Below are 25,486 nucleotides of genomic sequence, written 5' to 3' on the forward strand. Positions count from 1 at the left end.
TTTGGAGAGTGAGAGAGAGAGAGAGAGAGAGAGAGAGAGAGAGAGACCCATCAAAACATATTTTGTGCCAGGGACCCCCGTACCAGATTTGTGTTGTTAAAAATGAATATATTTATACATATTTGGAAAATAGCTGATGTATATAGGGTTTAAAATGCTCGTTTGGCCTGTTAGTCGCTTCTTTTGGGCTTGTTTTCATAGAGCTGGTGGCTTATTTCTCTCGCACAATCTGGCAACACTGATGCAGAGCCTTAGCATAGGAACGGTATCTATGGAACTGACACGCAGCGCCTATTTGTTATGATAACTATTTTCTTGCCTTGATCTTCTTCCTTCTTTATCGGCGAGCAATGGAGCAGAAATGAAGACATCGGTACATCATTGATAGTTACTACTAGCGCCTGGTAAGGAACATAACGATCTGACTGGCTATGTTAGCGAGAGGACGCTTCTTAGCATGGCATCGTTATCCCATCAATAAAGCACATTTCTGGTCACCTGTTTTTTTTTTTTTTTTACCAGAAATGTGGTATAAACACCATCTGCTATTTCTTCGTTGCAGTGTTGGTTCTTTTACTTATGTGACATAGCTGCTATTTCTGAAAAACTGCAGAATCAGCAGATTTTAAAATGACTAAAACTGTTTCTGCAATCAGGAAACAGTTTAATTTAATTTAATACATTAAAATTAATAATACATCTTTCATTAATACAAATACATATGTTTTTGTATTCATGTGCATTGCGTCAACATTAATGACAAGAGCAAAATCCCAGGAAAGAATAAAACTGCTCACTGTTTACCTTCAGTTGCATTATAAGATGTGAACTGACTGTAACTACAATCAACTTAACATATTGAACTCATCGTGTCTGGCTTACAGTGGAGTTACATTTCCACTGGTGTCTAATTTAGGTGTAACAGTTATTATCAGATACTGTCTTTGGGCTTATTTGTGAAAAGTCACTGTCCATGGTGCTGCCATTCCAGTGATGGAAAGTAACCAAGTAGGCTACATTTACTCAAGTACTGTAGGCTCTACTTAAGTACAATTTTGAGGTAACTCCAGCTAACTTTACTGGAGTATTTCCAATTGTCAATGCTTTATCTTATACTCACCACATCTCAGAGGCAAATATTGTTACTTTGTAGATTTGAATTATTATTTGAAAACATACATTAACCACTTCAGCCCCATTTAAACTCAGGCTATTTGAAAATAGCCGATCTACAAGCTCACAACACGTTGTGATGCAACGCTCTGTGAGCTTGTAGATCTGCTATTTTCAAAAGATCTTCATACATTTCAGACATTTAAAAACTTGTGAAATGGGACATTCTGGACATTCGCTGTCCATGGTGCTGCCATGCTACTATGGCAGTGAGGGGCTTAGCACAGCTTTATTGAACTGAAAGCAGTGGTTGAAAGTAGCTTTTACTACATTTACTCAAGTACTGTACTTAAGTACAAAATACTTTTACTTTACTGGAGTATTTCCAATTGTCAATATGTGTTACTCTACTCCACTACATCTCAGAGGCAAATATTGTACTTTTACTTCTCTACAATTATTTGAAAACCTTTGTTAGGCTACTAGTTACTTGTAGATTTTGATTATTATTACAAAACATAGTACATTAACCACTTCAACCCTATATACATTTTAGCCATTTGAAAATAGCCGACAATGCAGATCTGCTATTTTCAAAAGGTTTTTATACATTTGAAAACTTGTGAAATGGGACATTCTGCATAATGCGTACTTTCTACTTTTGGTACTTTAAGTACATTTTTATATCAATACTTTTGTACTTGTACTTAATTTTGAATTCTGGACTTTTACTTGTAACAGAGTATTTCTACATAGCCGTATTGATACCTTTACTTAAGTAAAACAATTTGAGTACTTTTTCCACCACTGCGCACAGCTTTATTGAACTGAAAGTCACTAGGTTTACTGTTAATCGCTTGTACAGTCCGGTTTAGCTGGACATTTATTACCCTTTACACTTGCATGCCACGGCTGACACCTTTGCTCCAGATCCTGTTTCCAAACGTATTAATCTCAAACTGAAGATCTGAGAGCATGATGAAGCAGCATGCTCCATGTTACATCTCCTTAACCTGATCAGAGAATAGCTATGACATCAAACTGTCTTCAATGAAAACATGACTGGGGGTAGATAATGATAACTATAACTGTTGCATTACAAACATACATATGATTCAAACAATAACAGGTCGGTTGCCTGCAATCTGGGAACCCATCGTCAAATAAAAAGGAAAAACAGCACCCCAGCGTTTTTCACTTTTGCATTTGACTCTGGGGGGGGGATTAACTAGACCTATGCTGACTGGAAACCGGGGTTTGGACATGCCCTCAGTCCTCCACTTCCGGTGGTGCACTTATGTTTTCATTCCCACTAAAAATATTTCTCCACAGAACACTAACACCATTTCTCCCAAAGAACATGGATCGTTTTGGTTATAAGCCCACTTGTTTCTATGAGGAAAGAGCAAGTTAAAATGTTACTAACTTTCCGTGGCTTTGTCGGCTCCGAGGACACTATTGTTAAATGAGTTTGGGTTTGTTTCCAGTGGGAAGCGAGCACACAGATGTAAATCCTGGCCACTACATTTGATTGGTTAAAGCGTGGCCTGCTGCCTTATCTGTAGGCATGCCCACTGTAAGCTAACAAGCACATATTCTGAACGGGGCTCCTGACAGATTCAGCTCTGAATCTGTTCTTGAGAGATTAGGTTGCCTGAGACCTGTGCATGTCACTTGCATTCAAATTAAAAACATGTTCTTGTTATTGTGTCTTTATAAGCAACCAACAAAGCAAACACTTAAGTGAATCTGGATTAAATAGCAACAGTAGCAACAAGCGTGTTCTCTGCAACATTCAATCTATCTATCTATCTATCGATCTATGTTTTTTCTTTACATGATACCTGTGAAATATACTCCAACTAAGCCTGTACCTGTATTGTGCAGCAGAGTCGAGATGAACATCAATGGTGATGGCAGTCAGCCTGTGAGCTGTACCATCAAATCTCCAGTCAACCTGCAGATTGGAGATGCAAAGACAGACACGTCTCGCTCTGGAGTCTCCGTGGTGGACGTCACACTGCCCTTTGGAAAGACTGTCAATGTAAGCTATGTCTGACATTGTCAGACACTTTTTCAGACAAGCCTAGCCTATACTGTAAATGTAATGTTAATATAGAAATGTAAGTAAACTTGTTTTTTGTTGGGGTTTTCTTTCTGGTTGTTGTTTTGTTTTTTACATATTTATTAACAATGACAAACATATTGGTTGCATTTACATATACATTGGCCTTACCATTAGCAGAAGGATAATACATAATAAAGATGTTATTGTTTCCATTGTGGTCCTTTAAAATAAGCTGCATGTGTGAATTATGTAATGAGGAGTGAGGGAAACAGTGTGTATATGTAAATAAGTAAGTAAATAAATAAATCCTACTGTACTATCCCACAAAGCTTAAACACATGTTCTAGTGATTATAACACCTGTTGTATACAATCCATACTTGATGTTTTCTTTCCAGATTGACAGGATTACCTTTAAGAACTACTACACAGCCTTTGTGACTGTGCGTCTGTTGAGGAGGAATCCAGGCCAGGATTCTCCTTCTAAATGGAGCACTGCTCTGAGAGACGTGGCTCTGATGGACAACCCACACACAGAGAGAGGGTCACAGGACTACTTCTCCATACACAGGTCTCAGGTACGTTGGGACCTCTCTCTCTCTCTCTCTCTCTCTCTCTCTCTCTCTCTCTCTCTCTCTCTCTCTCTCTCTCTCTCTCTCTCTCTCTCTCTCTCTATCACTCACTCACTCACTCACTCACTCACTCACATTGCAGTATTGATACTTCTACTTAAGTTCAACATTTGAGTACTTTTTCCACCACTGGTTGCAACACATTGTGAGCCTCTCCGTCCATACTCCTGTGTATGGACGGAGAGGCTTCATCCATATCCGTACGCATATCTAACGTTGAACATAAATGGGCCTTAAAACAGCAACAGTGCATGACAAATCCTCTCCCGGTGTGGATTTCCCTTTGTAATTCCATTTCAAGTGGATCACTAGGCACTTACTGTGTCTGCCACAGCCACAATCTACCTCAGAATCCACAAGCCAGCATTCCCATTGAGTATAAAGCCAACACAGACTGCCAGGGATCAGCACAGTTTACATTCCATCAGCTGGCCTTGGAGGGTAGCCAAGCCAACTGTCATAACAAGACACCCCAGTAAGCTATGTAGAGTTGATTTACAGCAGCGCTACCCGCTAACTCATTGTTTATTCCCTATTTTGTTTATTTCTTGTTTATTCTCTTGCAAATCGAGCCAGATGGTGCATGGTTATTTGACTTTTGACTGTGCTCCAAGCCACACATAGTTTAACACTGTTGTTTATGAACCGTTTATGGTTTTGCTGTTTGAACTTAAAAGAATGTGGCCATGTTGGAAGTGCTGTTTATTGGACTGGTTATCCAACTGGGAGTTGGGATTTGTCCTGATTGAGATCATTTTAGGATGATGTGCGATAACTATGATATTGTTTATTTTAGGGACGTTTTTTTCTTGTGAAAGAATTATTTATGTACACTGTATATAGGCCTCCTCGGTAACTAATCCAGAGAAAAGGAAATAACCAACATCACAATTTAATGCCAGAGTAACCTTGCATGCCTGCTTGTATTGTGGATAGGAAATATCCTTTTGGATTTCTTGTGAAATTATCATGTAAGAGGAAAAAAAGTGTTTTCTCGTACATGCTAAAAAGACCTGGAAGGTCATAGAACCTGGACCATCACATTCATTTTATTCCTTCCTTGTACAGATGAAGGTGGATCCGGATAACGTGGCATCTGTGAGGCTGATCCTGAGACAGCCTTCATCTGCCTGGCTCACCTTCAACCTGGAGGCGCTCAAAATACATCCCTATGTAGAGCCAGTATGTTGTCATCTAAACGTGTAAACTTGTTCTCATCTAACCCGGGTGTTACAGTTGCAGTTAGTACCTCTCTCTGTCAGGAGGAGACCTACAATGTACAGACTTTAATGTGCAGCATATTAATGTAAGCTACTGTAAGTAGTAATACACTGTTTTACTCTACCGACCACAACATAAAAACACATACACGTACAGTAGTACTTGTTACTAATAAGGCTGCACTTATCTGAACTGATTTGTAGACTCATTGTGGTCAAAATACACCATGATGTACAGCTTGTACTGTAAGTACAAATAATACAATGAACTGAGAGGTACACTTAGTGTAGTGACAGAATGCTCCTCTTTCAGGATCCAGAGAGGGAGGTTCGTGACTGGCTGTCTGACTTGACTGTTGTTGACCAAAACACAGATTTAGAGGTAAGCACAAGGGGTGCGTGTGCGTGTGCGTGAGGCGTGTGCGTGTGCGTGTGTGTGCGTGCGTGCGAGTGTGTGTGAGAGAGAGAGAAAAGAAGTAAAAAGTCTGCACAACACCTTGATGCTCCGAAAAGAAAGTTGTACTGTGCAAAATCAGCAAATGCAGGTTTGGTCTTCCTCAAGGACGTTTTTAATCCCCAAAACGTTGCGTGTCAATATTTGCCGATGCTGACCATGTTGACTCAATCCTAAGTCTTAGTACATTATAACTGAACACTATTTACTATTCTGTGCCTATCAGTATGAAACTCCAACAGCGCTGAGTCAGCAGCAGTGGGCTTGGCGCGGCCAGTCGCTCGGCTAAAGCCTCACTCGGGGGCACCTCTCGGGGCTCAGGCCCACTGCTGACAGCGCTTGCGCCTGCCTTGCATCGTTGGTCAGTCAGTGGTTTGCATGAAACGTACAATGGTAACGTTTATTCTCTGGCAATAGGCTCTATGCACAGCAGCCATATCGGGAATGAATTGGGCCCCTTCCTTACTTCCTTCGCAGGTGTTACCAATGATACTAATTAAGGCTCTGTTCCATTTAGTGTGGCATAGTGGTTGTCTTATTTTCAAGGACCACCATAACTCTGAGAGTGTACAAATTTGTACACTCTCAGAGTTACACACCCACCATAAGGGGCCATTTGGGAACCAAAATGGAGTGTTTCTAGTGAGCCAACATGCACGATATCAGCACCCTGACCAGAATGGAACAGAGCCTTCATTAGTATCATTGGTAACACATGTGAAGGAAGTAAGAAGAGGCCCAATTTCTTTCCAATATGGCTGCTGTGCATAGAGCCAATTAGGTTGCTGTGTGGATGTTGTGTAATTGTTTGTTTTGTCACACGTGCCAGGGTCTTCCACACCCCCAGACGGTGTCCTCGAGCATTCAGCAGATGTGGGCTCTGACTGAGGTCATGCAGACCAACCAAACCACGGCCTCCATCGGCAGATTTGATGTGAGTCAAACACACACAGAAAGCACTTGCTTGCTGCACCGTATTAGCCCATTCAATCCGGGAATGCATCTGTGTCACTTTAGATTTCTTTGGCTATTAAAAAATAGCAGATATATAAGCTCATAGCACGGCACCAAGTGCCGCGCTACGAGCTTGAAGATCTGCTATTTTTGTAAAAGAAATCGTGAAAATGTGTGCAAATCTTTGAATATATATGTACATTTTTAGCGGTGCCAACCGCTCTACACTTGACTTTTGACTTTTGTATGTCCGTCCGTCCGTCCGTCCGTCCGGCGGTTTCAGCACGGGATGAGCACGGCAAAGAAGCAAACAGCTATAACTTCAGTTTGCAGCATGCCACCAAGTCCAAATTTGGTATGTGGACTTAGACCACCAATAGGGACGAGCATGAATTGATGACGTTATCAAAAAGGGGTCCAGGGACCCCCAGCGCCCGTATGAGCACGGGATGAGCATGGGATTTTAAACAGCTATAACTCCAGTTTGCAGCATGCCACCAAATCCACATTTGGTATGTGGACTTAGACCACCAATAGGCACGAGCATGAATTAATGAAGTTATCAAAGAGGGGTCCAGGGACCCCCCGCGCCCGTATGAGCACGGGATTCTAAACCGCTATAACTCCAGTTTGCAGCATGCCACCAAGTCCACATTTGGTATGTGGACTTAGACCACCAATAGGCACGAGCATGAATTGATGAAGTTATCAAAGAGGGGTCCAGGGACCCCCCGCGCCCGTATGAGCACGGGATTTTAAACAGCTATAACTCCAGTTTGCAGCATGCCACCAAGTCCACATTTGGTATGTGGACTTAGACCACCAATAGGGACCAGCATGAATTGCTGAAGCCCCGCCCCCTCTGTCTTCCCATTGGCTGGCCTTCAAACAGCCATAACTCAAGTTCGCAGCATGCTATGGAGTACAATTTTTGTACATGGACTAAAGCCAGCAATAGGGACTAACTGTCATTACTTAAGCCCCGCCCCCTCTGTCTGCCCATTGGCTGGGCTTTAAACAGCCATCATTCCAGTTTGCACCGCTTCCTTCACACAGGGTGTGATTTTTAACTCAAATCTTTGTTTCTGGGGGTGCCTGAAACTTTGATATAGGGGGGGGGGGGGGGGGTCCGTGGACAAACACATATCAATTTGGGGGTCCTTGACATGAAAAAAGTTTGAGAACCACAGATATTAAAGCAACTTAAGTTTTTTTCCAAAAACAATGTTAGGATTTAGTAGACATGTAGAATCCCCAGAAGCAAAGCTTGAGTTACAAATGTTCGCTTTAAAAAAACAGTATCAGCACTACAAAGATTCACACTCAGTAGTCATACTGTAGCTCCACCAACATTATGCAATTGTCAAGATATGTAATTTCCACCTTAGACATGAGTGATTATGTAAATGTATCTTTGCCATTGATTATGACCTTGTCCTGTGGCATTTTCAACCCAAATGTTAATGGTCTCTTCAGGGCAGTGTACTGATCATACCCACCAGAATTCCGGAAAATAAGCCGGGATGTACATGATTAATATGATTTTGCTGACAGACAGACTAACGGAGTCTTCAGGGCAGCCTATTGATCATTCCCATTAAGTTTCATGAACATCTGTCCATCCGTTCTCAAGTTATTGTTTGAACAAACTAGAGATGGGTCCGAATGATCGTTCTTTGGCCAATGCAATGCTCTTACTGTAGGCTAGGATGGTGAATGGTGTCGAAGAACCTATTTACGGATATCCGGAAGGGACAAAATCATGTGTCTTAATGTAACTTTTGGAATACATGAATGCCATCGTGTGTGTGTGTGTGTGTGTGTGTGTGTGTGTGTGTGTGTGTGTGTGTGTGTGTGTGTGTGTGTGTGTGTGTGTGTGTGTGTGTGTGTGTGTGTGTGTGTGTGTGTGTGTGTGTGTGTGGTCTGGAGGGGGGACTAACAACACTTGATTCTTCTATATTTTCCAACAGGTAGACGGCTGCTATGATATCAACTTGCTGTCTTTCACATAGCATGGGTGGATCTACATAGGAGAATATACTACTCTACATCGTTGACCACACAGAGGACCAGTGCCAGCTACAGTAACACTGCTATGCAATGACAACATAAACTGGGTGGGGAGCCGAAGACAATAGCTGCCAAAAAGAAAACATATTATTAGTCAACAACATGATTTGGTGCCTTCTTTATGTTTTTTAAGCGTGAAGTTAATTTGATTTTAGCTGTGTGTGAAATTGGTTCCTAGTCTTGCATGTACACAGCCATGAGCAAGAGACACTTGGAGTCCTGCTTTCACAGTAGTGGCCAGATACATTAACTAGATATGAATGAAATACGGAGCACCCTTAAATGTAAAAATAAATATTTAACTAATCATTTACACTGAACCAACTAAACTAAAATGTTAATGGTAAGATTTTACAGACACACTCTTTTTTATTATTTAATTGCTAGAGTTAAATACAGTTATCAAGTAGTCTGTTTATGGGTTAGAACTATATTAAATACATTTTTGTCACCTAGTAACATTCGCTCATTAAGCATTCCATCTAGAGACATTCATTGAGGGCCTTAGGAATTTCATTCCTACGGTAATAATCAAAGACATGCTGTAACTCTTAGACAGACGGCTCTTAAAAAGTACTGTTTGGAACAGTGGCCTGGCCATTGTTATTTTAGAGTGTACTGTGTTTTAATGTTCCCCCAAAGCTAGTTACTAACAATCCCCGCTTGGCATTAATGATCATTAACTCAGCCAGTGTTTCAGATGGATATGGCTGTGGGAATAATGACATATTAGATTATGTTTCACTGGAAATTAATAAGTGCTTTTATGGAGCCGTTTAATCGTTCTCCAGCTTTGTAATGGTCTAAGCCAGCCATGCATGCTTTGTCAACCCCTTCCTGGCTTCCTAACAGTGACATAGTTTGCGTAGATAATTAAAACATGAAATCAATCACAATGTTACAGTACGTACTCCTTTTTGGCACAGTTGTATAAGTTTTCAAATATTAGGATAACAAATGTACTTTAGGCCACTGAATGGACTTTGAATTGTATGTCAAAGTCACCTGTTCTTTCTTGAGCTACACAATGAGATGTGACTTGTAAATGGTCCTGCTGTAATCCAACATGACAGCAAAAATGCATTGTGTTAGGTCTGAGCATTGGACTAAGTATGCTACATTTATCATTTGGACTGAGAAAGTTTATCAATTTTGCCCTCTGCATATTGACTGAAGCTACTAGGACAATAAAATATAATATGTGTGCTGAAATGCAATTACAGCTAATGATTGTTAATGTATCAGAATGTGGTTTGATTTGGCTGGAAAGGCTACATTATACTGTAAGACACCACTGGATGGCAGCAATGTACTGAGTATGTATAGCTGTGTGTGAAAGAGTGAACAGGGAAGTCTGTGAGTGGTAAAGAAAGGCACAAAATGCATTTGTGGGTAAAGACCATAGATGAGAGCGAGAGATTTGTATGCATGCATGCATGTCTACATGTCTGAGAAAGAGGAAAGAATAGAACCTGCACACTCATAAATAATCTTAGATGTATTGATATTTCAAGCCTATTATTTTTGTCAGGTCAAACATAGACCTGACCTGATGAAGAGCTGAGGTTCGAAACATCAATACATCTAACATTGGAGAGTGTGCAGGCTATTTTTTTCTGATGATCATTCCCGAACTCAGCAACCTGACAAGTGAACGAACAAACTATCTCACTTTGTTAAATGATTCCACTTTTTACAGTATAATGCATTCTGTTGTTTTCATCCCACTTATATAAGTAATGTTCCTCCCTGTGCTGGATAATACATGACTGTTCACTTTGCCATCAATATACTACTATTATTGGGGTACCACTTAGTACCCTTGTAATATAACCTTTATTACCTTGTTTGTATTATACATTGTTTTTGTTAGGTCTGGCAGAAGCTCCCACACCAACATTTCACTGCATAGTTGCATCAGCATGTGACAAATAAAACCGGGGGGATGCACTCTTTGTAGTTCGGGGAAATCTGCCGCTGATAGTGGCCTTGGAACAGATCTCCCAATAGTGCCTCCTTGAAATCGGTCAAGCCTATTCAAGCTTATTTTATACTACAGTGTGGAACGGCACAGTGGAACCTCGAGAGGTTCTCTTACAGTTGTCGAGCTAGAAAAGGAGGTCAAAATACATTATATACTGTTTTATCCCTCTGAGAAAATCTACACCTGAGTAATTCTCAATAGCCAAGTAGAATGTCTTGTAAGTAAAGTATTTGTCTTGGGGACATACAGTATTGCTACTGTAAGTTGCATAGTTTTCAAACTCGGACTATTTTAAGCCATAGGAATGCTGCTGAGGTATTTAATGTACAGAGTCAAATATACAGCAAGTGCAAATATGCGGTATTCTGCAGTCTATCGCTAGTGCTTATTATCAAATACACATACTGTAAATGATTGTGAGGATATTTGTACAAAATCGACATAAGGGTAGACTGGTGCATCATAATCGGGTGCAAAACAGCACTTGATTATAAGTGCAGCGTGTAAGTATATGGGTGAACATGTAGATGTACGGCAAGGCTCAGCACGTGTTCAGCAACCTGATAGTGTGGCTGTGGAAAGTCCCTTAGTCTGTGCGGCATTTGCTGCCTCACAGTAGCAGTGTGAACAGATAATGGCTGAGTGGGTTAGTGGACTCCTTAAAGGACGACTTTATCCATTTTCAACCTATGTTCATACAGTATAATTGGTCCTCACTAATGCTCATTATAATATGAGCATTTTTGTCTACTCTGTGTCTCAGAAGAGGGCTGTGGACACTCAGAAACCAGCCTACCAGTGACATCATCGATGGGGAATCCAATAGAAACGGCAGGCTTTCTATTCCTGGAAAGTTAGTATGATATAATGGAAGCCATTGTTCACAGGTTAATACAAATACATTTCCAAAAAAAATAATCTTGTATGGAAAAAAAACGCCTAACGATGATGTCACTGGTAGACGGGTTATTGAACTGTCCACAGTCGTCCTATGAGACACAAATCGAGTAGGAAAAATATAATTTTAAAAAACATCATTTTATCATGAGCATTAGTGCGGACCAATTATACAAAGAGAGGTTGAAAATGGTGAAGTTGTCCTTTAAATAATTTGTTTTGCCTTGGCTACACACCGCTTGGTGTATATGTCCTGAAGGGAGGGAAGCTCATCTCCGATGATGGGCTGGTCCATCTGCACCACCCTCTGTATAACACTCTGCGATCGAGGGCGGTTCCCATACCAGGAGATGTACTGTAGGTGATCAGGAGCTTTGGTGGTATTGCTCCACTTGCTTGCTGTTGGTGATCCATGATTTGGTTCCGTACAGGGGAGGTCAACGGCTCTGTGGACCAGAGGTTTTGTTTGGGCCTTTAGTTCTCTGTCTCTCTGGCGTAGGCTCCACTGACACAACTCAGCTGATGGTTGACCTCAGAGTCAATGGCAGGTAGGGGAAGTGGTCAATGTTTTCGCTGACGCTGGTCTTCTTGCGTTTCAAGTCTTGCCCACAGATAGACAGGCAGACTCATGGGAGTAAGCACTGCAAAGCAGAATTTGATTGATTGAATACTTTATTTAGAAAAGACATGGAAACAGTACATGGAAGTACAATTCACAATACAAGGTCCTCTAAACTGGATCGCTCATAAAAGCACAAAGGCTTATTTAAAATGAGATCCCCACGCACTCAAATCATGATGACATTTAAGAAAACAGACAAATATACACTACTATGCACAACGTCATACAATCAGCTTACAGGTTACTGGTATGAAAACAAGAAATATGTACAATAGACAGTTCGAGGAGGAGGATGAGGGGGTGGGGGGGGGCATTCCACATTTGTGTTGTATAGCATGAGAAAGAGTTCATTCCCTTGTTTGTGCCAAATCTGGGTTGACCATGATCAGTGGAGCTGCCTCTGGTGTTATAATTATGGACTTTATTTACGTTTTTGAAGTATTTTGACAGGTACATGGGTATCCCAATGTTGTGGTATATCTTGTAGACCAGGCCAATTGCAAGTTGCTGTACTCAACCCTGAGCCATCCAACCCTAGCAAAATGAGCAGGGGTTAGATGGGTTGTATGTTTGAGGCCAAGAAGTAGCCTTACCAGTTTGTTTTGGGATGTCTGGAGCCTTGTTTTTAAGGCCTTAGTGGTGTTGTGATACCATGAGAAGCATGCATAGCCGAAATAACCTTGGATGAGGGCCCCTGTGAGAATCCTCAAGGTATTCTTACTGACTAGAGAGTTGATCCTGCAACATGCCTGCAACACTCCAGGTTAAACAAAAGTCTCAAGGTGCACAGCTCAACAATACCATGAAACTGAGAAAACAGCCAGCACACAATAAATCAGCATCGTGAACAACTCTGAGGAAGACCTGTTAGATTGAAACACGTCCGTTGCTCTGTCCGTGGAGAGGTAAATAAAGTGAAAAGGACATTTATTGTGTGCTGGCTGTTTTCTCAGACTCACAGGAGTGAAAACATAATCCCTTGCCTTTGGCCATCCGGCCTGGTGGGGATAATAATTTGCACCTTCAAATTGAATGAGAATAAATAGCACAATTATGATTGCCCAGATTTCAAATGTCACAGAAGGCATAATTAGTCAGCCTAGTTGTGCCTTTAAAACATGTTTTATCGTTTTTAGACCCAACTGTACTGTTGCATTTGTGTTTAGTGTCCTCTGAAAGATATTTGCCTCCTTGGCGGTGTTAGCAAATAAGTAAAAATAGATTGATTGATTGATTGATTGATTGATTGATTGAATGAATTCCAGGGTCCCCACGGTCATGAAATTCCTGGAAATATTTTGGAAAAAAAAGAAAAAAATCCAGTACTGGAAAAGGTTTGGAATTGATCAAGGGTCCTGGAAAAATATTTGGCTATGCATTGTTTTTGGCTATTGATTTTGTTAATACAAAACATTTTCATAAACATGTATAACATTACACAAAATATGTAACATAAGTAGTTTTTCGCCGAACGGGCTGTGTGATGGCAGCCTAATGTATGTCTCAATTGTTAGGTTGCACTGCATAGGGTGCCAGGTTGGTGTCACGTGATAAGAAGAACAGATCTACAAGCTCACAACGTGCTGCAGCGTGATGAGTAGTTAGCTTGAGCTGTTCGTTTGTCACGTGACACCAACCTGTGCAGGTTGTGTGTTTGCTGTCCCAACAAACAATTGCGAGCAACTTAATAGGAAAAACATAGGAAAACCAACAACAAAAGTGTAATTTAAAACGCCCTTGCATCCTTCATTACTTTTAAATTCATAAATGGGGCAAATGCAAGGCAATATTATTTAAGTCATACGAATGCCATAATGAGTCTTCCAGTGAGCTATGCCCTAATTTTGCACGAAATGTTGAATGAAATTGTACTATTCTATATTCTATGCTTTATTTTTGCTACACTGCCTATCTTTGGGCATTGTACATAGGAGTAAGAGACACATTATTGCGCTTAATGATTGTTATATAGGCCTGGAAATTGGGCTAAATATTCTGGAAAAGTTTTGGAAAAGTTTTGGAAATTCATTGCTAAAAATGTGTGGGGACCCTGGAATTCTTTATTTGTCAGAAACGTAAGACATTAAGGCTAAAAGGATAATACAAAAAAATTTGGACCTACAGTATATATTCAATTCATCAACATAGCATGATAATTAACACAAAAATACATGTCATCAACAAATACAAACACTATATGTACAAAGGAGAAAAAGGAAAAACGTTGGCAGTGAATGACACCTCCTTTAGATGGGAATTTACATTTACCTCCCCTTGTGGTATCCTGATAGATGTTTTTTTTTCTGGCCAATTTTGAAAGAAACCAGTGCTTCACATCCTTTAATGGATGGTGTCAGGGCATTCCACATTTTGGTGACAGAGTAGCAGAAGTTTGTTCTAAATTTGGTGGTACCAGATCATGGTCGCTCCCTCTAGTGTTGTGACTAGACATAGCATTAGTTCTGGCAGGGCACAATAGTCAAGCCTTCCTCGTCACCTAGCTGATGCTCAGCTCAACTAATTCCTGTCAAATCCACACCCATCAGCTGACACTCTGTCATTGGCTATTCACGCTATGGAGCTATCTGCTTTTTATGGCTTTTTACTGCTTTTTATCCTGTCTATTTCTGCCACAACATACGCATGCCTGTCTGCAAGATCTCGCTAAACCCACCTCCACCTCAACGGCTCCTTTTTATGCTAGTCTGATGTTTATCAATTGAGGCTTAGAGTAGTCACGCATTTTATACAGTTATTTATGCAACAACTTTAACACCAAAAAACATATATGAATTATTCAGATGTAAACATACTACATCTGCCTTGTACCTGCAAACAGGGATGCCAGTAGTCTATTCATGCCAAACGAAAGTAGAGGACGAGTAGGCTATACTGTTCTGCACTTCACCAGGATGGTTGTTCCTACTTAGCCTCAGTGTGTCTTCATTATTTCTAGAGGATTCCTTGCGCTCAGAACATGTTGAATTGGCCCCATGCCTGGGTAAGCCCCACTTGGCCTGGCTGTTGAGTGCTGATTTCCAGGGTTCCTTCACAGAATGAATGATGATCTCAGTATCTGAATGTGAATACAAACTTAAATGTACAGTGTAAAGCAGGGGTGGGCAGCATTTTTTTCCCCAGGGGGCCATACTGACTTTGCAGGTGTGTTTTTACAGCTGTACTATATCACTCACATTATCGAACATATTCCCTATTTTGTACAGCGTCTTATGTCGTATGACTTATTTTATTAGGTATTTATTTATTTTGAAAAACATTGTACACACACACAAAAAATAGCGTCGCTGTAGATCAGCTATCGTATTTTCACTATTTTAAAATGTTTTTTTTCTTTGAGGACTTCGAGGGCCAAAGGGCACAAGAATTCAAGGAAATGCATCACTCAAGTTATTTAGGTTGTGTTTCAGAAATCGATGTACAGTATCAATCTGAACAGGCTGAAGATAGCATGGCAGCTACGGTATACTACTACAGTAAGTAAAGTAAACTCCAAAATTAGACACTTGGCTAGAACAGCCACGTTTCTTGACTTTGATACAATGAGAACTGTACTGTTCTCAGTGTGTCGTCCTTGACACAAATCAACAGTCAGCCAAACTCTGTTCAAGGAACGTCAGGATTCATCTCGGTTTTGCTTTTATTGAGCGGAGTTTGGCTGACTGTTGATTTGTGTCAAGGACGACACACTGAGAACAGTACAGCGAAAAGGAGTCTGTGGACTTAGTATTGTTTTATTTGATAACCTTGCTGCCCAGGCATTTGGCCTTTGTGCCCTCAAGAAATGGACAATACCAAAGGAATTGCCCCTAAAACTAGGACATTTAGGCTTGACTTATACAGTATAAGGCTTTCTGGCATTCTGGGTTTTGTGAAATCTGATCATGACACTAATGTTCTCACACTGGAATACAAACTGAAAACTAGAAAAAGTGCTCCTCGGAGCACAGGTCTCCGCCAGGTCAGGTAGACTATTGTGGCCTCCTGGTGGCGCTATAATAGGCCAACGTGAAAAGGTTGCCATTTCTTCTTAGGCCTTGCACGATGATCGGACACTGACTGCATTCATGATTTGAGGCATTTTGTTAAAAACATGTTTCGCTAAATTAGACCTGTTGGTGGCGCTATAACAGGCCAATGTTAAAAGGGTGGCATTTGTTCCTCAACATAGTGTGAATGTGCGTGCAAAGTTTGAGCGCAATTGGACGGTGCGTTCATGATTTGCGGAATTTTGTTCAAAACAAGCCAATAATGCAAACTTTAGATGCTAATCTTAGCCAATCAGTATGGCATATGAAAAATCAAACACATCCGTCGTGATCACATGACTATAGAGATCATGTGTACCGATTTGCGTGAAATTTGGATAACATTGGAAGGAGTAGTATAAAATAATGTGTTTTACATAAGTCGGCCTGCTGGTGGCGCTATAAAAGGAAGATGTGAAAAATGCAGGGCAAAGGTTTTTCCTTGACCTCTAGGGAGTGTGCATACAAAGTTTTACACAGATCGGTGCAATTATAGGTAAAAACACGAACCGGCCTGTTATAGCGCCACCATGAGGCTGATTTGAAAATTTTCAAATGGTAGTTCTTCCTCGGCCTAATGGGAATGTGTGTGCAAATTTTCACGGATATTGCATGCTGTGTTTATGATTTGAGGCATTTTGTTCAAAACGGAGTACTCCTGCAAACTTTGGAAGACATTTTTAGCCAATCAGGATGGAATATGAGAAATTTGAAAGACCCGTTTCGTTGAATGACTACAGAGATACTGTATACCGATTTGCGTGATTTTTGGACAAAATCTGTAGGAGTGCTGTCAAAAAATATATTTTGCACAAATCGGCCTCCTGGTGGCGCTATGAAAGGCCCATGAGAAAAATTTGGGGCAAAGGTTCTGAATTGGCATCCAGGGAGTGTGTGTGCACAGTTTCGCTACGATCAAGACAACGGTGCCGGAGATTAGCTGGTCACAGACGGACGGACACACGGACACACACACACACGGACACACACACGGACGGACGGACGGGGTGGAAAACATACTCTCTCGCCATGCCTTTCGGCCTGGCGGAGACAATTAAACGGGAGCCAGTAACAACGCTTGAAGTTAGTCAAACCCTAGAATAGCGCGTTCCTCTGTACATGTACTGTACGTCCTGTTGAAACTCCTCACTCTCAGGTAAGAAGAAGAAGCCTTGACCCCACACGTGTTTGAGGAAACACATAGTTGTCTGTACTCTCCCTGGGACTAACTATCAATCAGCTGTGACGAGGTATTATACATGGGGAATTAAACAATTGTCATAATGACTAAATTCTGAGAGAATGGCCCGAAAACAAGTCAACAAAATCCAACAGTGGAATAGATGTAGACTCCTACATTACCAACATCATGATCAGTATTCAGGAGTAGTTGCAGAGGTACACCTTAGTGAATACATGATAGCTGGTAACTTGACAGCTAGCTGTCACTTCCCATTCAGCTATCTGCCCAGGCTCAAACTGAATCCTCTGCTTATCAGCACTATGTGACAATGAAAGTTAAGCAAGGGATAATGAATAATGTCGACCCTTCTGCCTCACCCTGAGGTGAGGCAGAAGGGTCATAATCACCCTGAAGGGATTTATTTCTCAATAAATCAATCAATATTTAGACACGAAATATAGCAACTTGATTGATTTTTATTCATTATAACACAGTTGTCTCACAAAACATTTGTCAGGAAGTGTTGCTAAAGTATGAATCAAGATTTTGCATTGCCTAACCCTATAGCCTCAAATGTGTTCATTAGTGTTAGTGTACTGCTTAGCTATACAATTACATTGTGTTTGCTTACATGGCCACCATGTTGGATATGTCAAAACCAAGCTCTGCGGACTGATAGGCTATGATCCAGGTGTATTGTCCCAATTCATAGCAACAGTTTTTTTTCCTAACATTGGTCTGCTGTCGAGGAATAGCAGACCACCGTCAATCAAAATGAGCATTCAACCAAGCCGTGTAATAAATACAGATGTTCTGTAGGTTGAAATCATAACTTTGCACCATCTGATAAGAATCCAACTCAAGCCCCAAAATGAGGGCCTATTAACTAAGAAGTGTGTTTGCACAAAGAGGCTCTACCATGCATTATCAAACAAGATACCAGATAGGTGTGCAGTGACAGAGGAGATATGTTGAAATAACACACATAAGAGAGTGAAGTTTATTGTCTCCGCCAGGCCGTAAGGCATGGCGAGAGAGTATGTTTTACCCTCCGTCCGTGTGTCCGTCCGCGTGTCCGTGTGTCCGTCCGTGTGTCCGTGTGTTACCACCAAATCTCCGGCACCGTTGGCCCGGTCGCTGCGAAACTGTGCACACACACTCCCTGGATGCCAATTCAGAACCTCTGCCTCAAATTTTTCACATGGGCCTGTTATAGCGCCACCAGGAGGCCGATTTGTGCAAAACCCATTTTTTTCACATTATTCCTACAGTTTTTAACCAAACGTCATGCAAATCGGTACACAGTATCTCTATAGTCATGTGATCAACCCTGATCTGTCCGATTTCCCATATTTATTGGTTAAGGTTGCAGGATTGGTCCGTTTTGAACAAACTGCCTCAAACCATGAACGCAGCGTGCGATTTCCGTGAAATTTCACACGCACATTCCCACTAGGCCGAGGAAGAAATGCCACCCTTTTCACATTGGCCTGTTATAGCGCCACCAGCAGGTCTAATTTAACAAAACACATTTTTGGAACAAAATGCTTCAAATCATGAATGCAGTGTCCGATTGCCGTGAACGACCTAAGAATAAATGGCACCCTTTTCACATTGGCCTATTATAGCGCCACCAGGAGGCCACAATAACGTATCTGACCTGGCGGAGACCTGTGCTCCGAGGAGCACTTTATCTAGTTTGTATATGTCTTAATCACTGGAGTCTCAAAGGGCTTTTACTAGTCCCGTCCTTAGTAGAGGAGGCATAGGAGCCAGTTTTGATAACGCCTTGACTGTGGCATCGTAAATAAGAATGTTTTCAGTCAAATGGGTGAATATATAAATAAAAATCGGAATGCCGTTTGAGCATCCATACCCACTTCTTGAGAAAGGAGCAATTATGTGATTGTAAACAAGATACTTAACTCAGTTCACATGCATTTTTCCCAACCTGAAGAGCTTCCAGTAGAGATCTATTGAGTCACAGGTAAATCGAGAGAGAGAGAGAGAGAGAGAGAGAGAGAGAGAGAGAGAGAGAGAGAGAGAGAGAGAGAGAGAGAGAGAGCAACTCAGAGACAGAGGGACAACATGTATACAGTGTAAGTGAGAGAAGCTAGACAAATGGACAGAAAGAGGGTTACACCATGGGGGGAGCGATACCGTACATACCTATGGTGGTGTGATGGATTGGTTTGCTTTTCTCTCTAATAGAGCACACAAATCTCCAACCCAGGCTGATGAAGCCATCAACCCAAGACATATCCAGTCTTCTCTCCCCTCCTCTCCCTTTATCTCATACCCCTTTCCGTGATACTATGGCTACATTTACACACTGCTCCCCTCATCTTCCAGGTCGAACCCTACAGGAACGTAATTAAAGTGTCATATAAAAGCCATAATTCAGGAAATAGGGGTCACAGAGCAACAGTGTGCTGCTTGTGCAACACAACTTATTGCTATATATTCCACAAAACAATTCTACAAATCTACACCTTAAATTGATTATTTTATTTTATTTTCTTCTTTTAATTGTCCCCAAAATTCTTGACGCAGTTCTTCTTGCACTATAAATAAATGCTGGACTCCAAGCCTGTATGAAGCCTTATCCTGTTCCCTTCGCCTCAACCTACCTTAACAGCAGACACACAAACACATGATATAGAATGATATAGCAATTATTTTAACCCACAAGCCAGTGGTTGGTATCAGGTAACATTCTGGGCAGTAACAAGAATTAATGGATGTATAGGGGCCAATGGGGATGACAAGTCGAGCATAACTTTGGGTGCTGCAAAAAGAAAAAGAGAAATCCAAAATTTCTATTCTCCCCCCTCACACTGTTGCAGCCTTCTATTTATTTGGACCAGGGATTCCTGTAGAGAGGAACATGAAGCGTGGCCACGTGGAAAGGCAATTGTATATTTTGCCTAGATGACCATTTTTATGGTCAATCATGAGTCCCACCTGAATAATGTGATGGTGACAACCCATTCCTCTGCTTGCTGCACTTTATGTCTTATTGATGTCAAGTGCCTGCATCTCTAGGCGATTGACTGCAGAGAGTTAAGAAGTAGTCAGCGGTATGAATATGAACAATGGTTCAGCGGATAGGTTTTAATCCTATATACCGAGTGTACTCTATAATGTAATGATCTGCTTCATCTTCGACTTGGTAACCACAGAGTTCTGAATGCAAATGGTAATGTTTCATACAGTAAGCCTTGGTCTTGGAACTTGTGTTAAACTACATCCTTGCAGCAAGGGGTTATTCGATTGGTTAAATATATTGCCTTGCAATGGACTATAGCTTATTTGGCAGTTTGTTTTATGGAACTTTTCACTCTTCAAAAGGTAACACTTGGGGGAAGTTATTCTTTGCATATTATCCTTTTTTTTCTACTCATGGGCACGGCTTTGGCGCAGTCGGTAGCGCTGTCGCCTCACAGCTAGAAGGTCCTGGGTTCGATTCCCGCCGGGGACGCTGTGGGCGCTGGGGGTGTGTCTTCTCCTCCGCGTCATCAGCGCCCATACCCAAGGTGGGGTTGGCGAAAGGGCCTACTCTGTGTGGAGTTTGCATGTTCTCCCCATGTCTCCTAGCGGGTAGTTAATACCCTCACAAAAACATGTCGTAATCCTGGTCACTATACTGCCTCCCCCTGGTCAGCCGGGGCGCCTGATGGAGGGGAAGGGAACTTGTTGGAATAACGTGTTCCTTCCACGCGCTATGTCCAACCAGGGAAACTCCCCCCTGTCAGGTGACAAGAAGGTCAGTTGGCTCTCATGCATTGAAGGAGGCATGAGTTCGGCCCTGGCCTCCCTAGGCTGGTGGGGGGAGTGGAGTGCCCAGGATCAGCAAATTGGCACCGGGTGAAAAAAGGGTTACACAATCGAGGGATAAAAATTATAGAAATAGAAAAATGATTCCCTAGCTCTCTCATGCAATGTATCCCTCACCTGACTGTCTCTGCCCCTCGTCATGGACATAAAGGAACCTCTCCTCCATGCCTGTATACATTACGATGATTACAGTACGATTGAAGAACCAGTCAGATTGAAAAAGGAGTGCTTGTTGTGTTCGAGTTCACCTCCCGCGCTCGGGGCGGGCCTCCCCCGTTAAAAAAAATGAATGACGTCTCAGAGGTACCGAGACTAGGAGGGACGATGATTTACGAGTCCCTATCGATACATAACTTGGACTGCACTGAGTTGACTGAAGGTGACGTCGCAACGCTCGGCACGGCGACTGGCACGCTTTAGCTCCCTTGGCGGTGCCTCTGTGGCTCAAGTCACCTTCAGGCGGCGCGCCTCCGTCTGTGAAACCGAGTGCACCTTTTTCAATCTGACTGGTTCTCCAATCGTACTGTGACATACAGACCAAACAGACAGAATAATGCACGCTCTAGTCTGTTCCATCGCTGCCAACATTAGACAGTGAAAAATAAGGAGATTTTCGGGTTGGGAGGCTGACTTAGTATTACCATTATGGCCCATGGCTGCATATTAGCGGGATGTGTAACACAGAAGGAGAAAGGGTAAACATACAGGAGTCTCCTGCTAAATTCAGGAGTGTTGGCAGGTATGGTTTATACCCTCCCAGTGCCAACTTGTGCAGTCGTTATGACATTACGAAGCTTTCCGCTCCTCCACTGTGATGAATGCTGGTTTCGCTGACCCTACCCCATACTGCCATGAATCATTTATTCAGATGAGGGTGCCAAAGCAGAGTCAGCCCTCTCCTCTAACACCTGACAGCGAGGGTATGGGTACGGTTATGCTGTGAAGAAGAAGTTGTGTTTATGCTTTGAAGAAGAAGGGTTTATGTTGCTCTTTCTTCACTCACACGATGTGAACCAATGAGGAATCTGGCTGGTAAACAATTTGGTGACAGTTCCTTCTTAAATGTGAATACTCGACTCAGGCATGTCTTCATATTGTGCTTAAAATATGAATGTTTTTTTTTTTTTTTTTTTACATATTAAATTTAATGTTACCAGCTACGGGTTACAGGTTGAATTAAAAACAAGTTACAACGAGCATTGCTATGTTACAGAATCAATGATAGTGATGTGCCCACACACTAAAATGCTTTAATATGATGTATTATTTTTTGCCGGCTATTAGCATTATTTAAAAAATGTTTTAAAGATAACTGACAAATGATCCCCACAAGCTCTCCACATAAGAAATACTATTTTGTCCACATATTTGTGTTACCCTTCCTTTTGTTCCTGGCATTCAGTATTAATTACAATGACTAATGTAACATGCCACTGATGCAAAATAAGGCATAATTAAAATGATGAACATTATTATGCCTCTTTCTCCAGGGCCAAGCACATGGTGTAAATAGTTTCATTTCATAATTAGTGCAGAAGCAATTGCTTTTGTTCTCAGGGTGTGTGATTTGTGTCAGTGTTGATTGATATAGCTTTCCAATGCTATGTATTTGCCCATTTCATAAAAGGGGAATGATGCAAATAGCCCCAAGATGAATGGTAGTATGGTACAGTATGTTAACAAACAGTTAATGAAGAAAAACAGCAGTCAGGAATGATAATTCTAGGGCTTATTTAAAAAAAAAAACTCAATATAGACTTTAAGGAATTATTGAGACCACTGGAGAATATGATTAAAAGGAAACACTAATAGTTATGATAAATAAAGTCTGTTTGGTTAAATGCTGGTAATGAATTATGATCCAGACTTGAAAAAAGTTGGAAATTGCTTTCCATCAGAAGTGAGAAATGGCATCTCATCCAAACAAAATTTGTGTTGGTGTGTTTTATGATTGAAAACGGAAATGCTGGTCACATGCCTCCAGTTCACTTTAGGTGGACCCTCTGGAGTCCATACCTTATCTTTATGGGCCTATACGCTGGGTATTGCAAGTCTCTGTATCACTCGTATTCATTGTTCTAGTCGTATGCTGCGCTGTTTGCAAAGCCGCACTTCTTCATGGATGATTGAAGCGGCCGGCCCCACTGCGTATGCGGTTCAGCAAGGTCCATTGTCGGCATGCTACTGTAGGTCTTCACCTTTGACGCCATCCCCTGGGTCCCATACAGTATGTAGCAATGGATTTTTGTGGTTCCAGCTCCATATCTTGTGCCGCCTTATTGCAGGTACGAAGGGACTTGAGTCTGTTTGGAGGCTCCGCTGTCATTAGTGTCATGCAGGATGTGCAAGTCATGTTTCTGGGCTTTCCTTGCCAGAGCGAGGATAGCAGCCTCCTATCGGATGGGCGGAAGGGGCGATTCCCGCGAGCAGGTGGAACACATGTGGGCTTCAGGCAACCAGCTATGATCGAGAGGGCGCTGTTGATGGCGACATCAGCCTTTTTGACACGTAGGCTTCTGCACCAGGCTGGGGTACAGTATTCGGCTCCAGAGAAGACCATGCTGGCCTTGTGTGGATATTCGTAGCGTTTTGGCAGTTGCTCCCCTGGTCGTGCCAGCGAGACGAGGGCACTGGCTACACAATATTGAACTGGACAGATCTGTGTTGATCACATGACTATAGAGATACTGTGTACCGATTTGTGTGATGTTTGGACAAAATCTGTAGGAGTTATATTAAATTTTTTTTTTGCACAAATCAACCTCCTGGTGGCTAGAACAGGCCAATCTGAAAACAATTGGGCAGAGGTTTGGCTTTGGCATCCAGGGAGTGTGTGTGCACAGTTTCGCAGCGACCAGGCCAACGGTGGCGGGGATTAGCTGCTCACAGACAGATGGACGGACGGACGGACAGATAGACACACGGACGGAAGGACAGGGTGCAAAACATGGTCTTGGCCATGCCTTTCGGCCTGGCGGAGACAATAAATGAATAAAATAAAGAAAACTTAAAACTGGCTTCAACAGCGGGTATAGACTCATGCTGATGACTCTCCATATACAGTCTATGGGACAAGCAGGTGTTGCAGTATTATATTTCCTCCCTCATTATAGGATTTCATGGTTGTGTCTGTGAATGGATTTACATTCTGCCTTTAGTAGTTATATGTTTGAATTATACATAGTTGTGCAACGGTGTCACACACTGAATAGTTGATCTACAACGCATTGTGAGCTTGTACTGTAGGTCAACAATTTTTTTGTTGTATGCAACCACGTATAAATTGGACATTACCGCAGCTGTGTGACAAATGTACTTGTTGATCTCTGACAACGGGCGGCGATACTCATCAGCACCACTCGTTGATTTCTGACCAGCATCAAATACACAAATCTTTACTGATTGTGGTTGCATGCTGGCTTGGAAGGAGGGGGGAGAGGGGGTGGGAGCGGAGGGGTTAGAAAGAGAAAGAAAGAAAAGCCACTATAACATCATTAAAAAAAACTTGATTATGGTGTTAGGTAAGGACTGAGAAAATGAGGAGAAATGCTAGAGTCTAGCATATCTCCTTACTATAGTCTAGCAGCTAGACTAGATTTCCACTGGCAACTGATACTAACATGATATGAATAATGCAAAGAATGTGCGGAATGTTTGTAGGGAGAAAGGGAATAAGAGAGTGTGAAAGAGAGAAAAAAAGCCTGGGTGAACTTGCAGAATAATTACAGTCATCAGTGTATGTAATTTACACAACTACTGTGAGCTTATTTGTTATAGCTTTGTTAAACGGTTGTCCATGTCCTCTAGCCAGATGGAAGGGGAGATGGGTTGTACAGCGTTCTAGTTTTAACCCTTTGTGATGGTAAGCAGATGAGGGCAAGGTGCAACAGCTGACTATTTGTGCATCCCTAGCAGCAACACAAAATGATGTGCATGCATTGTGTTTTGGTGGTGCTTTTATTTGAATTTTCTCCCGGATCATCACACCGTTATGCAACTGTTCTGTCTTTTTTCTTTTTCTGTTTTTATTTATTTTCAACATTTCTTCTTTATTTCGTTATTGATAGTAAGATAGAGACAGGAAAGTTGGTCAGTGAGCAGGGGAATGACACATGAAGTATAGCAATCAGTGTGGCCCTCCAGAAGTTGAGGTCACACTGAAGAAGTACAGCCAGAATTCACAAAAAAAAAATCTAGGCAGCTTTCATGTTTTTTCCGTCTTTCTGTTGTTTTTCTCAAACGGCCATAGCTCTGGAATGAAGGATAGCGACCGGCCAATTATTTTTATGTATTTATTTTTTCAAATTTTAGAGTAGCCAATTATTTTTTACCCCTTTTTCTCCCCAATTTAGTGGTTATGCCAATTAATTCCTCCCCACACACATTTCTGTGTTGTCACTGCTGTCG

General features: G+C 41.7%; 1 protein-coding gene across 1 annotated transcript; it reads left to right on the forward strand.

Moving 5' to 3' along the window:
- The first annotated feature begins 273 nt into the window (after positions 1-273).
- nicn1 (nicolin 1) lies at positions 274-8,651 on the forward strand. The gene is made up of 7 exons (XM_084062505.1): positions 274-404; positions 3,004-3,157; positions 3,579-3,758; positions 4,881-4,994; positions 5,346-5,414; positions 6,316-6,420; positions 8,411-8,651. Exons 2-7 carry the CDS (start codon positions 3,011-3,013, stop codon positions 8,450-8,452), a joined length of 657 nt encoding a protein of 218 aa, XP_083918631.1. The 5' UTR covers positions 274-404; positions 3,004-3,010; the 3' UTR covers positions 8,453-8,651.
- Positions 8,652-25,486: the final 16,835 nt, after the last annotated feature.

Source organism: Gymnoscopelus microlampas (genome assembly GCF_963454915.1).
Source record: "Gymnoscopelus microlampas genome assembly, chromosome: 7".
Lineage (NCBI taxonomy): Eukaryota > Metazoa > Chordata > Actinopteri > Myctophiformes > Myctophidae > Gymnoscopelus > Gymnoscopelus microlampas.

Coding starts and splice junctions, on each gene's coding strand:
- nicn1 (XM_084062505.1), top strand. CDS start 3,011: ATGAACATCAATGGTGATGGCAGTCAGCCTGTGAGCTGTACCATCAAA. Junction 3,158..3,578: donor CCTTTGGAAAGACTGTCAAT/GTAAGCTATGTC, acceptor TTTTCTTTCCAG/ATTGACAGGATTACCTTTAA. Junction 5,415..6,315: donor ACCAAAACACAGATTTAGAG/GTAAGCACAAGG, acceptor CACACGTGCCAG/GGTCTTCCACACCCCCAGAC.